Here is a 12,890-nt window from a genome sequence, read left to right on the forward strand (position 1 = left end):
CTCTCTGTGCTTGCATGCACGTGCATGTGCACACATGCACACGCATGCGTGCATGCACAATCAAGCAACCATTAGCATCTTCAATTGTTTATGCATCCTTGGGGAGCACTAACAGTAGCAATGTCATTAGCATCTGTTTCAACTGTAAAAGGCTTCTTTGATCTACAGTCTGCAAGATTGATGCAATTGGTACAAGCCGTTTTAGGGACTAGAAAGAATGGTTGAGCTCATTGGAGCATGTGATAACACTAACCGCTCACCTCTTGCTCCGAACACCTACAAGCAAGTGAAAAAATCAGCAACCTTGGCCTAGTCTTTGATGAACTTCAAAAAAAATAAATTCGGTGGAGCCTAAACAGGGTTTCATCTGCAGTATTGTGCGTGGAATAGGCCATTCCAGCACGGTTCAGTGGAATGACATGTCCTATATACAATGGCTCTGTCGAAAACAATTTGCATTTTGAATGCACTCAAGATATGCAAGACGAAATGAAGGTAGTGTGGAAAGCCTTGATCTTCTGACTTTGATTATGACCTAGTGTGAAAATGACCACTTTAGGGCTTGGTCTTTAGACACATGTGACTCAAAAGCTTGATTCGTTTTCATAGATGGAAAAAATTATGAATGTCTCAAGGACGCGTCTTTGTCAGTCTTCCCATACCATACGATAAATACTGTTCCGGCTTTTATGTACTGGTTGTTATTTAGACGCGCAGACAAATACACATACATGCGTATATGCATGCATGCATTTAGAGTTGTGTACATGTGATGAAAACATGCATGCATGTATGTGTGTATAGTATATACATGCATGCATGCATGTATACATGCAGCTACATGTATGCAAGCATGCATAAGTAGACATGTACATCTATTTGTATTCAATACCTAACAATTTTTTTGTACTTGCACAAGTTCATACCGTACTTATCGTCTAGAATGTCTTTAAAGGTGTTTGTTTCTTTTTTTGGGGTTAGCAGCTGATATGCTTTCTCACTTGTTTGGCTAAATTCAGTGCAACTGTCGGACTTCTTTTGTACTTTTGCTGATCACAACCTGATTGGCGCGTACTGCGTGTGTTCCTTTTCAGGAACTAGCTATAACATCTGATGAGGCATTGAGCTTGGATGAATTTCCTCGGCGGTCTGTGATCGTGGGTGGCGGGTATATTCATCACTGCACCATGATATGGATTGTGACACTTTTCTTGGAGTTCAAACAGTCAAATTTTTGTTGCAGATACATTGCTGTCGAATTTGCCGGAATGTACAATGGAATGGGCTCAAAAGTTGATCTATTTTACAGAAAAGAGACACCACTTAGGTAGGCTTCAAGGTTATAAGTTATCGGCGACAGCATTGATGAGGAGTCTATTTTGGCAAATTTCTTAACACTACTGATAATAGGAAGTTCTAAGGGCCTTTGTATACTAGATATTGTCATATAATGGCTCTTTTCCTGCTATATTAGTTAGCGTTCTTATCAACTTTGTCCGGGTACTTGATCATTTGCATAATATGGACTCATGAGCACAGCACTAACCTAAGCAGGAGCTGAGGAATTTTGAATGTCTAGTTGAGGAGGTAGGCTGTGGCCTCCGTTTATGTGGGGTGGTGGTGCTTTATTTAGTTGTATCTTCGCACATAAGTTTTACCAATTTGATTAAATGGTGGCTGCAAGATTTTAACGTGGTGCAACAAGCAGGGGTTTTGATGATGAGATGCGTAGTGCCGTGGCCAAGAATTTGGAAGGCCGGGGTGTCACACTACATCCTAATGCAAACATTATCAAGGTTCTTTGTGTACTTTCATCTTGAATTCTTGTTGTTTTGCTGTGATCCTTTATGTAGCGGCCTGTTGTTAAGGAATTTGATTTTTGTGCTTAGTGAAGCTGCAGCCTGTTGTGCCAGCATGTGCATGTGTTTGTGCCTGTGCATGCATGGATGTCATGGTGTTTGAAAACATAGCCTTTTCACTGGCATCATGAAGTTGAAACTGCTTCATTAATAGATTGAGAAGGTGGAAGGCGGACTCAAGGCTTACTCTGACAAAGGCGATGAGATTGAGACGGATGTTGTGCTACTGGCTGTTGGTATGGAGTTAAATTGCTTTCCTGTGTTGTTGATTATAAGTAAGATGCAGCTGGCCTGTGTTTTCACCTTTTTTGGAAGTTTAGTCCTGACTGTACTCCTATGTTTCATTTTGGCTGAATTTGGCTGTTCGCTTTTCATGCACTGAGTCTGCTTTCTGGATTTTTGCAGGCAGAAAACCAAACACGAAGGCACTCAATTTGGATGCCGTAGGGGTGGAGCTGCTCAAGGGTGCTATTAAGGTTCAGTTTAACTTTGGTAGAACCTCGCTTAAACCATATCTTTTATTGTTAAAGTTTCATGTATTTGCGTTGTATCTATCAGGTCAACGAGTACTCTCAAACGAATGTTCCTAGCATTTGGGCTGTTGGAGATGTAACGAACAGAATAAATCTGACACCAGTGGCATTGATGGAGGGAACATGTCTTGCGGTATGTTTTGTGATCTCCATTAGTGGTCATACACAAGCCAAGTGTACCAGTTTAAATGCTGTATATGTGCTAGTGTTGTTGACCTATATAATGAAGAGCTTGCCTTGGAATATCATGTCTACTAATGCAGAAAACCTTGTTTGGGGGACAAAAAGTGAAGCCAGATTACGAGAACGTCCCCTGTGCTGTTTTCAGGTATGTTTTGTCTTTAAAAAATATATATATATGTATTATGAGCCACTAGTGGCAATTAGTCACATATCTATCGTCGTGTGTCACTGAGCTACACATATATATCATCTTTTCAACTTCTATGTGTATCTGGCATCATGTGGAGGTTTTCTGTCGGCAGAGTTCTTATCTGCTAAGTTGAACATATGAAATCATTACCATCGTGATCAACAAGTGGGATAACAATTTTTCCTTACTCTGGCACACGCTTCAAATCAGAAAATGTTTGGGAGGAAAAAATTGCTGACATATATTACCTTACTGCAGTATTCCTCCTCTCTCTGTAGTGGGACTCTCAGAGCAAGAGGCCATATCACAAGCAAAGAATGATATTCTTGTGTTTACCTCAAGTTTCACACCAATGAAAAACACGATATCAGGGTAATCTTTTGCTCTCAAGGATTTCATCATCAATCGGACGTCTGTAAAATCACTGATTGAGTACATGCTAGATTCTGTTCCATGCCCTTCTCGTGCCTTTTCTTGAACACACGTCATGTTGGTCCACGTAGGCGGCAGGAGAAGACATTAATGAAGCTGATCGTTGATGCGGACACAGATAAAGTATTAGGGGCTTCGATGTGTGGGCCAGATGCCCCTGAGATCATGCAGGTACTTACTACGTTACATCTTCTCAAATTACCTTTACAGATTTTCAGTGGATAAACCTGTGTGACCTCTTTTGTGACAGGGCATAGCTGTCGCTCTCAAGTGTAACGTGACCAAAGCACAACTCGATTCCACAGTATGATTTTTTGTGATTTTTGCTTATAATCGCTCAACTGCGAAACTGAGAACAGGCTTTTCAAGCACATGCAATCAGTTTTCGCATAGTCTGTTCGTAGTATGTAGGTTGGGCTAAAGTTCTTTGGATTGAATTGCAGGTGGGTATTCATCCTTCTGCTGCTGAGGAGTTTGTGACCATGAGAACCGCCAGTAGACGAGTTTCGCCTGATGGGCAAGTCAAGAAGGTCTGACAGAAGCTCTTTGCTGAACGTAACAAGTCTGGGTTGGCAAAAATTATCTTGTTGATGCTGGCTTTGCTCAGCGCCAGTCGGGAGTCGTATAATTTATCTTGCTCAATGGGGATATAGAGAGCTGTCAGCATCGAGATGAGTTCTTTATCTCAAGGCTAAAGCTTTAAGGTGGTAATCTGATATTGATGTATTCATCCAAAGTGGTATCCAGTCGTAGATTCTATTCATTCAACATAGCAATATATACAGTATCAATCTGTCCAGGGCAATCAATTTCTAGCTTAAGTGCAAGTCTTCAATAACGACAATTTCCCGAAGAAAACTGGCATTATTGTAGTGTGGTCCACGAGTGCTTGCATCTTTTTTAGATGATGAGGTTAGTATTAAAAAAAAAGGAAACCTGCATGAAATGGACCTTTGATTGTTTTATGTTTTTTAGGATTTCTTTTCCATCCTAAACGTTTTTTTACAATTACTGAGTTAGTTGAAGTAATGTACAATGTTCCCACTGTTTATATGTAGTGGTAACTTTGAGGGCACTATTGAAGATAAAGAGTTTCCTCTGACCTTGTTAGGTAGGAATCAAGAACACTAGATAAATAAAACTCTCCACTGCCAAAGTCTCACACCCTTCCTTGGTAGGCCTCTATTGTTAGTTGTAAGCCACATGACCCTACTAATACAGCAACAATCTGGAGAGCATGTCATATCTTTTGTTATCTACACAAGTCCCCGAATTAGATGCCGCAAATGTTAGAAACTTCTTTGAGCACGAGATTTTCGAATCGAAACTATAGAGAATAGAGGTGGATAGCATCTTAGTCATGAAATAGATCCATCCTCAGTTTTGTGAAGAAAATGCTGTGTAAAACAAAGTATTCTTTCCAGTTTCCTTGGAGGGCATCAATTTGCACGAGATCTTGTTTGATACTTGTTAATCTTCGGACATGGGAATGTGGGTGGCAGTCTGTCCGTAATAAAGCTAGGCAAGTGAAACCAGGTTGACATCTGTGCATACCGATGACGTGAGAGCTCCCACATGCCATGCATGTAAGATACCAAACTAGTAAGTTTCTCAACCACAATATGTCTCTCTTGATTTCATCGCAACTACCTTATGTGGCATTGCTACCTTGCATTGGATCACCCTCAAGATCATCCAATTGTAATGTAGTGCTTCACAGCAACATTGGTGAGATCTTTCTCTTACATGTTCTCTAAGAAACTCATGAAGAGGTGAATTTTCTTCTATTAATCACTTCTTTTCTTCACATGACTTTGATTTGGTGAAGATACTTGCAATATGCCCTATGAAGATCATCTTTTGTTCGAACATCAATGTCAATGTGCAGAGGAATGACAACTTGGAGCCTCTACATTAGATTTTTGGGCATGTGGACAGGAAAGGGAATTTTTTTAAAGAAGCTTAACAAGTTTTAATTTTTTTAATCGTATTGCTCTCATGGTTCTTCAAGCAATGATCAAGTTTTCGATGTAGGATTTGAAGGTCTTGTTCTGTCAAGTCACATTTGCTTGCATTGAAGGTGTTCAAGATAACCTAGAAATGTGTTTATTTATAATGGAGGTTCCAACAATTTTGTGAGTACAAATATGGTTCAAAGACTTCACATTACAATAACCAAGATACATCTTATTCGTCCATCAAATATACAACCCATGATTCTACCCTCAAGCGTACAACCTTGATTTTTGGATTATGTTTGCTTTAATTGAATAGATTAAGAGGTAATGAGTGGTTAAGAAATAGGTTTTTGACGAGATTTTCTAGCCACAATGTGTTGAGCTTGACAAATTAATGGGAAGCTCTCCCCTCCTTTTCTTGTAGCGTATCCTCCCCTTTAGTTTTTGCCTTGTATATAAAGGGCCAATGTGCCTTGGTCAGCTCATTAATCGACTTCCATGACTAATGATATACTCATTTGATTATTCAGGATCTTGATAGAGAAGATATAAGACACTTTCTTGCTGTAGTGATTATAGAGCTCCATCCATCTAGTATATGTGCTATTATCATTGATGAAATTTGGTAGTTTCTTCAACCATAGCGGACTTTTGGTGAAAAGAGGGAGTATTACTTTAACAAGATTCTTATGAGGAAAAAAATGCTTAGTTGGAGTCTACAACAAGAACTACATAGTTAGCTTGGCATGCAAAATAACATGAAAAGAGAGAGTAACATTGCCAACATTTAAGGACCGGATTTGCTTGGGATCAAAGGACTTTGTATTATAAATTCTCCCATGAGACACTCGTTTTGTCCAAGTTGACCAGTGCCATGGAAACATGAGCATGCGAGTTGTCAAACGCTTGCATTGAGAGGTACAGATGCGGCATGAGCTGGTTCAACGAAATGTCTCTCCCTCTTGTTGCATGCACACATTGCACCAACTCCACAATGCGATCTAGCCTCATAGGAGGCCGCAACTTGTAGGAATCAGTTGACATAGGGCCCGTGTGAGATAGAGTGGAGGAGGGCCAAGGGGAACATGAGTTGCAGCTCGTGCACCCATGTTGAGGGAACCGTGAGCAAGTATGAGGTTGATGGCAAAGCATGTTGCAATATAAAGTGTGATTATAAAGAGGTGCTTATCAATTCACCTGAAACGTATATACAAGATTTTATAGTGTAGCTTGTGCGGAATCTCATGTATAGAGATTTTATAACGTAGCTTGTGTGGAAGAAGATGAGCCAACAGTAGTAGTGATATTAGTAAGAATACTCCCAAAGATCTATCCCCCAAATGTAGAACTCGTAAGGCTAATTTTGTATAAGAAAGGATGTGCTCTTGCCAATAGAAGAGTTGCTAGAATATGACAAAGAAAATGGGGGTGGTCTTGTATGTGGTTGTTTACTGTGATAGTAAGACACTACCCTAGCGATGCCATTAGAAGGCTAAGCCTCGTTTGCTCTGTGTAGGAATAGAATCTTTCTCTTGTCTTGGTGCTTGTTAAGTATGCAATGGCATATTCTCTCTCTCTCTCTCTCTCTCTCTCTCTCTCTCTCTCTCTCTCTCTCTCTTGCCGAGATGGAAGAGTGATGATTTTGGAGTCACTCTACACATGACGGTGGGAGACCTATGGGACCACACTCAAAGTTGCTACCTAGAATTGTAATTGATCTATGCGTCTTGATGTGGGTGTCTTTGAGGAAAGTTTTAGTGGGAGAGATCATTTTCTACTCTGAGACGCATGTGGCCCCTGGGCAGTCTATGCCTTACATTAATGGATATAGATGGGAGACCGCCTGTAGACAGGAGACACAATTAGAGCACAGAGGGCGGGGCTCAGGAGAAGTGGCAATGTTATTCAGGGAGGAGTTGCAGCCATTGATACATATAGCTTGCAGGGATGAGCAAGCTAGGTACATGTGGGTGAGACTGAGAGTAAAGACAGACATATATCTTTACATTGCTATTTGCTACTTCCCCCGAGTATGTCAGTGTATGCACCACCCATAGGACAATCCCCCTTTTCTATTTTGGATGATGACATCTGGGAGTTCTCTAGAGCTGGTGACATCATTTTATGGGACTTCAATGCTAGGACTGCCCATCAGCAGACAATTTTTTATGATACCTTAAAGGAGATGCTGAGTCACTTGGATGTTGCAGAGACGAGCCTATCTAGACTATCACAGGATGGGGAACATACTGAGTATAGACGACACTTGATGGACATGGGGACTACACATGGATTGGTCATCTTGAATGGCCTACAAAGATTTCCTGATGCGGGGGGTTTTACATGCTTTCCACACAGACATGGAGCCAGCACAGTGGATTATGTCATGGCACAACCGAGTCTCATCTCTAGTATCCAGGGTCTCATGGTTGCTGTTGGGGTGGCAGTCGATCATGCTCTTGTGTCGTTGACCATCTCTTTCCAGTTTAGTGTAGCACACAGGCCACAAGCAACAACCCCTACTCGCTACACCTTCACGCGGGACACGGACTGTGTATACATAGATGGGATCTACAGCTGCCTGTGTACAGAGGAGCTAGGGCGACCTCTGGAGGAGCTTACTACTATACTGACATAGACATTACATGATACAATAGCAGGCATACCTACACACTCAGCCTCAGCAGAGACGCCGTTCTGGGAGCATGCCCCAGAATAGCTGGTATGATGAGGAATGTCGCGAGACTAGAGCTAGACTTCAAAGGGAGGTACTTTTGGGGGACATCACTCATAGACAGTCACAGATTGACTTCCGGCACCTAGTGCGGCGTAAGAATAGGGCATTTTTGGCTCGCCTAGAGCAGGACCTATACAAGCTATTCTTGAGTTAGGACTCACGTGAGGCATGGCGGCTCTTTCATGAGCACTCCCCCCCCCACCCCCCCCCCCCCCCCCCCCCCCCCCCCCCCCCCCCTCTGCCATTATCTCTACAGAGCCCTGGGGTGAGTACGCGTCATCGCTGTACACAGTTCCTAGACAGTCGCCCCTTCTCGACCCCCCTGATCCCTGCCCCCACATATGTGCTTTTTTCACCACTGAGATGGTGTGGAAGGGCATCGACAGGATGAGGACTAGGAGAGCATATGATCATGATGGCTTAGTGGTTGAGCACTTCATGCATGCCAGAGCTCTACTAGCAGAGCTTCTATTGGTTATGTTTAACCGTGCCATGTGTGAGGGCTTGCCTGATACTTGGAGCCTATCTACTATTGTACCTATCTTCAAGTCAGGAGACCCTATGGAGCCTGGGAATTATTGCACTATCATGATCAGACACATTGGCACGGTTGTACGCATCCATTCTTGAGCAGCAACTGAGCAGATGGGCAGAGAGAGAGAGGATACGTGCAGCCGGGCAGGCAGGGTTCAGGAGAGGTTTTTCTACTCTTGACCATATCTTGACACTCAAAGACATCATTGAGGAGGGCATATCACATGGGAGACTGATCTATTGTACCTTTGTGGACTTCCACAAAGCATTTGACACAGTACCCATAGCTAGATTGATGCGCAGATTACACGAGTTGGGAGTATCTACAGAGCTTATTTGGGGGGTTATGGCATTATACAAATCAGTAGTGGGGCATGTACGCACCTCAGAGGGCCTATCTACAATGGTTCACTCCACTATTGGAGTGAAGCAGGGTTCCCCGCTCTATCCTACTCTATTTGGTATGTATGTGGATGAGGGTTCTGACTACATTGAGAGCGATGGTGATAGAGGTGCACAGTTGGCAGGGTCATGGATTTCACTATTGTTATATGATGATGATATTGTGTTCATTTCGGACTCTCCGGAGGGGATGCAATGTCACTTGGATGCTTTGCATAGGTTCGCCCATGAAATGGTTTGTCTGTCAACCATGGTAAAACCAAGGTCATGGTATTTAATACCACCCCATAGTGGATCAGGAGGTCAACACCCGCATTCACATATATCCAGGAGATGGTGGAGTATATAGATGCTTACACTTACCTTGGAGTGGTTTTCAGTGGACGAACATTTTCATTGAGGAGAGCGGCAGAGACTAGACTAACCAAAGCCCACACAACATTGGGTAGATTGGAGAGGATGTGGTCACATGTTCAGTTTCAGGAGCCTCGGACGAATCTCTGGCTCTTTGACACTTTGGTGGCTTCTGCATTGCTCTATGGAGCTGAGATTTGGGGACCTTCATTGGACCATCACGGGAGGACAGGTCGCACTGATGGATGGGGGGACATGGAGAAGCCACTAGTCTCTATGATCTCACAACTCATTATAGCCAAGGCTTTAGGACCACGTGCCATTATCGGGGCAGAGCTAGCTGCCTCCCCACTAGTGGTAGAGGCGCTCACCAGCTCTGTCTCCTTCATACACGGCATGCAGGAACTTCCTAGAGACAGATATGCCTGCCTTGCACTTGAGTCCTCTCGACAGTTAGCCATGTAGGGAGATACATCATGCTGGTATGGGGAGATGACATCATGGTTTCAGGCACATTGGTTCAACATAGACATATTTCCCCCCTTCTAGTACTCACTAGATGCACCCTCTCTGACTCTTACACAGTCCGAAATCACCAGGCTCATCCGCCAGGACCTGACTTAGCTAGACACCAGGAGGACATGGATACAACCAGCATAAGAGTTGGGCACGAAGATGGCTTTCTACAGAGATCATCTTCTCCAGCTTATGGAGGACGGTTTTGTGACGGGGCCCAGATACATGGACACCCACTTGTCTCATGGGATACGATGTGCTATTGGACAGATACGCACATCTTCACACCAATTGCGGATCGAGACTAGGAGATATAGTGGAGTACTGGCAGAGGCCAGGACATGCCTCCTGTGTGACATAGAGCCTGAGACAGAGTTGCACTACACTTGCCACTGCCCCGTCTACTACAAGATATGTGGCCGCTTCCATTGCTTGTTCAGAGAGGGCTTCGGACCACTCTCCAGAGTCATGCGATACGAGGATCAGAGATGCTTGGGTCTGTTTTTGCTCGAGTTGCACATATATAGAGAGATCTTGATGAGGGGAGAGGCTAGCCACGACTTAGAGATGGATCACAGACTTCTTTAGAGCAGACATTGGACACACGGATGAGTTACTACCACAGGAGAGCTCGTCGCCTCACACAAGAGGCACACTGATCGACCGAGCGATCGAGCTAGGGAAATATAGATGCCCACGACTGCCGAGGACTACACAGCATTGACGGAGGCTGCATCAGAGGATTCGGATCACTTTGGCTCGACATGCACGACGCTCGATGTTTGGTAAAACTCGTGCTTATTAGCAATGCCTTCTTTTTGCGAGATACTCATCAGCAACAAAGATCTTACATTAAGTAGTAACGAATTTTGGATCTTCCCACTATCACCTCAAAGGGTGTATTTTTTCATAAAAGTATGTACAATGTTATTGTATGCATACTCTACAAGGGGTGGGTACCTCTCCCATTGGGAATGTTGATTTACTTCCAAACATAGGCTTTTTTAGTAGATCAAAGATTGTGGAGTTAGCTATTTCACTTTGTCCATCCATGTGTGGGTAGGAAGCCAAATACAAATTTATCTTAGTACGCACATTCTCCAAGAGACTCGTCCAAAAATTATTGGTCATTCTAGGATCTCTATACAACACTATGGATGTAGGCAATCCGTGGTAGTTGGAAACTTGTGATATGAAGAGGGTTGCCATTTTTTTGTGACTTAATACTTTTTTGACGGCTATAAATAAGCTTATTTACTAAACCTGTTAATTTTTGTCTATATTTCCATATTCCCATGGATAGATTTGGGTAATCCAAAGATAAAATCCATGGATATACTCTCCCATGGGGAACTAGGGATTGGCAATGACTAGAGTAAGCTTGGTTGCTTCCCTCTATCATACTTTGCCTTTTGGTATACCACACATTTTGAAACAGTCTTGTATGTTTGTTTTCATGATAGGCCAATAAAAATACATTTCTACTCTTCGAAGAGGAGCTTGAATCCCTCTATGCCCTACATAAGGAGGAGCATGAGATTCATACATTACTTTCTCATGAAGTGAGTGAGTAACACATAGTCTATTGTTATAGAGAAGGTAACCATCTTGCAAGGTAAATGGTTCTTCTTTCTTCCCTAATGCAATGACGTTAATTATATTTTAAATCTAGATTAATAGCTTACTTATCGATCATAGCAGATAGATCATTTTTACCTGATATTGATACAACATTTACCTTTGGTCCACATGAAAGTGTATTGGCCACTCGATTGTGCTTGCTTGCAATGTGAGCAATATCAAAATTGAATTGCAAAAGAAAATTTGACCACCTCATTTGTTTGTCTAAAAGCTTGGTTTCAATCATAAAGTATTTAAGACTTTGATCATACATTCACAAAATAAATGGAGTTCTTAGATAATACTTCCATGTTTCTAGAGCATGTAAAACATCTAATAGATTTTTTTCATAAACGCACAATATCTTCTCATCGCAATGAAATATCCTACTTTCATATACTATGGCATGGCCTTCTTGAAGCAAAACTGCTCCAAGACAATTACTAGAAGCATCACATTGGACTTCAAAAGGGTTTTTTGAGATGACGATTATCAGAAGCATCACATTGGATTTTAAAGGGTTTTGTGAGATCCGGTTGTTGGGGTAAAGCCCCATGTGGCTAGTTAAGACCCATGTGGCTAGTTAAGCCCCATGTGGCTAGTTAGCCAGGTGCCCGCCCACTATACTTATTCATTATGTACATAATAGAATAAGGGGGCTCACATGTAGAGAGTGAGATTTTGCCCCTGCAAACACAAGGTCTCCTCTTCTTCTCTCTTCTCCATCGCTACACACACTCACACGCTCTCGCTCGTCCACTTCAATTGGTATTAGAGCTTTGGCTTCACGATAGATGGAGTGCTGCAAAGAAGTGAGCTTTCGGCTATGGTGAGCTCGCTTTCGGTGGAAGCTTGAGATCGGTGAGCAATCACTAGATCTGTGCTTACGGAAGCTTGAGAGACATTCCTAAGCTTGAGAGAAGGGTGTATTGCAAGTGTGTATGCTTTTTTGCAGCCATACTTGCAGGAAGAATGTAGATTTTCATTTCCGCAGGTCATTTTTCGGGCTCCGAAACAGTGTTTTTTGCTTAACTTTTGCATATGGACTGCGATTTATGCAAGGTTAGGGTGTAACCTGGGGTTTTGGCATGCTCCGAACGCAATGATGATGTCCATTTGGACTGATTTTGACCTCTGAATTTTCTGCAACAGCAGTTGTTTGTTGTGTGTCGAGGATTCCACACATGGTTTGCTCTTGGATGTGAGAGTGGTAATGGCTGCAAGTTTGCTCACAAGTGATAGAATACGATGTATTCCTTATGTGGTTTGATGCTCAAGGAGTTGAGACTTTGGGATAGCTCATGTATGCTTGAGTGTGGATTTTGCGCATGATTTGCTCATGGTTTTGAGCATGTTTATGGCATGTATGGTTATTATGGTTAGATAGCCAAATACTGCCGAAACTCTGCCGGATTTTTCTTGCGAGTTTATCTGTTTATGCGCATGGTTTGCAATCGTGTTTTGATTGCATTTGGCACTCAGTGCTTGCTTTGCCATAGTGTTTTGGCATCACATTGTGAGAGTGTTTGCTCACCGGATTATGTCATTTGACATACATGTGGTAATCTCTTT

At 42.6% G+C, this 12,890-nt stretch overlaps 1 protein-coding gene across 2 annotated transcripts in view; it reads left to right on the forward strand.

The window, feature by feature from the left end:
- LOC147462547 (glutathione-disulfide reductase) overlaps nucleotides 1-4,077 on the forward strand; it is a 47,691-nt gene extending 43,614 nt beyond the window's left edge. For both annotated transcript variants that reach the window (XM_086484331.1, XM_086484336.1), the window contains 11 exons: nucleotides 1,095-1,168; nucleotides 1,244-1,327; nucleotides 1,709-1,796; nucleotides 2,014-2,095; nucleotides 2,265-2,335; nucleotides 2,418-2,525; nucleotides 2,656-2,720; nucleotides 3,024-3,137; nucleotides 3,269-3,368; nucleotides 3,448-3,501; nucleotides 3,641-4,077. In XM_086484331.1, coding sequence (XP_086340457.1) covers nucleotides 1,095-1,168; nucleotides 1,244-1,327; nucleotides 1,709-1,796; nucleotides 2,014-2,095; nucleotides 2,265-2,335; nucleotides 2,418-2,525; nucleotides 2,656-2,720; nucleotides 3,024-3,137; nucleotides 3,269-3,368; nucleotides 3,448-3,501; nucleotides 3,641-3,733 — 933 coding nt within the window. In that variant the 3' untranslated portion in view covers nucleotides 3,734-4,077. The remainder of the gene's footprint in view (nucleotides 1-1,094; nucleotides 1,169-1,243; nucleotides 1,328-1,708; nucleotides 1,797-2,013; nucleotides 2,096-2,264; nucleotides 2,336-2,417; nucleotides 2,526-2,655; nucleotides 2,721-3,023; nucleotides 3,138-3,268; nucleotides 3,369-3,447; nucleotides 3,502-3,640) is intronic.
- The last annotated feature ends 8,813 nt before the right edge of the window (nucleotides 4,078-12,890 follow it).

This window comes from Adiantum capillus-veneris, chromosome 2, assembly GCF_014529385.1.
Source record: "Adiantum capillus-veneris isolate H3 chromosome 2, ASM1452938v2, whole genome shotgun sequence".
Classification (NCBI taxonomy): Eukaryota; Viridiplantae; Streptophyta; class Polypodiopsida; order Polypodiales; family Pteridaceae; genus Adiantum; species Adiantum capillus-veneris.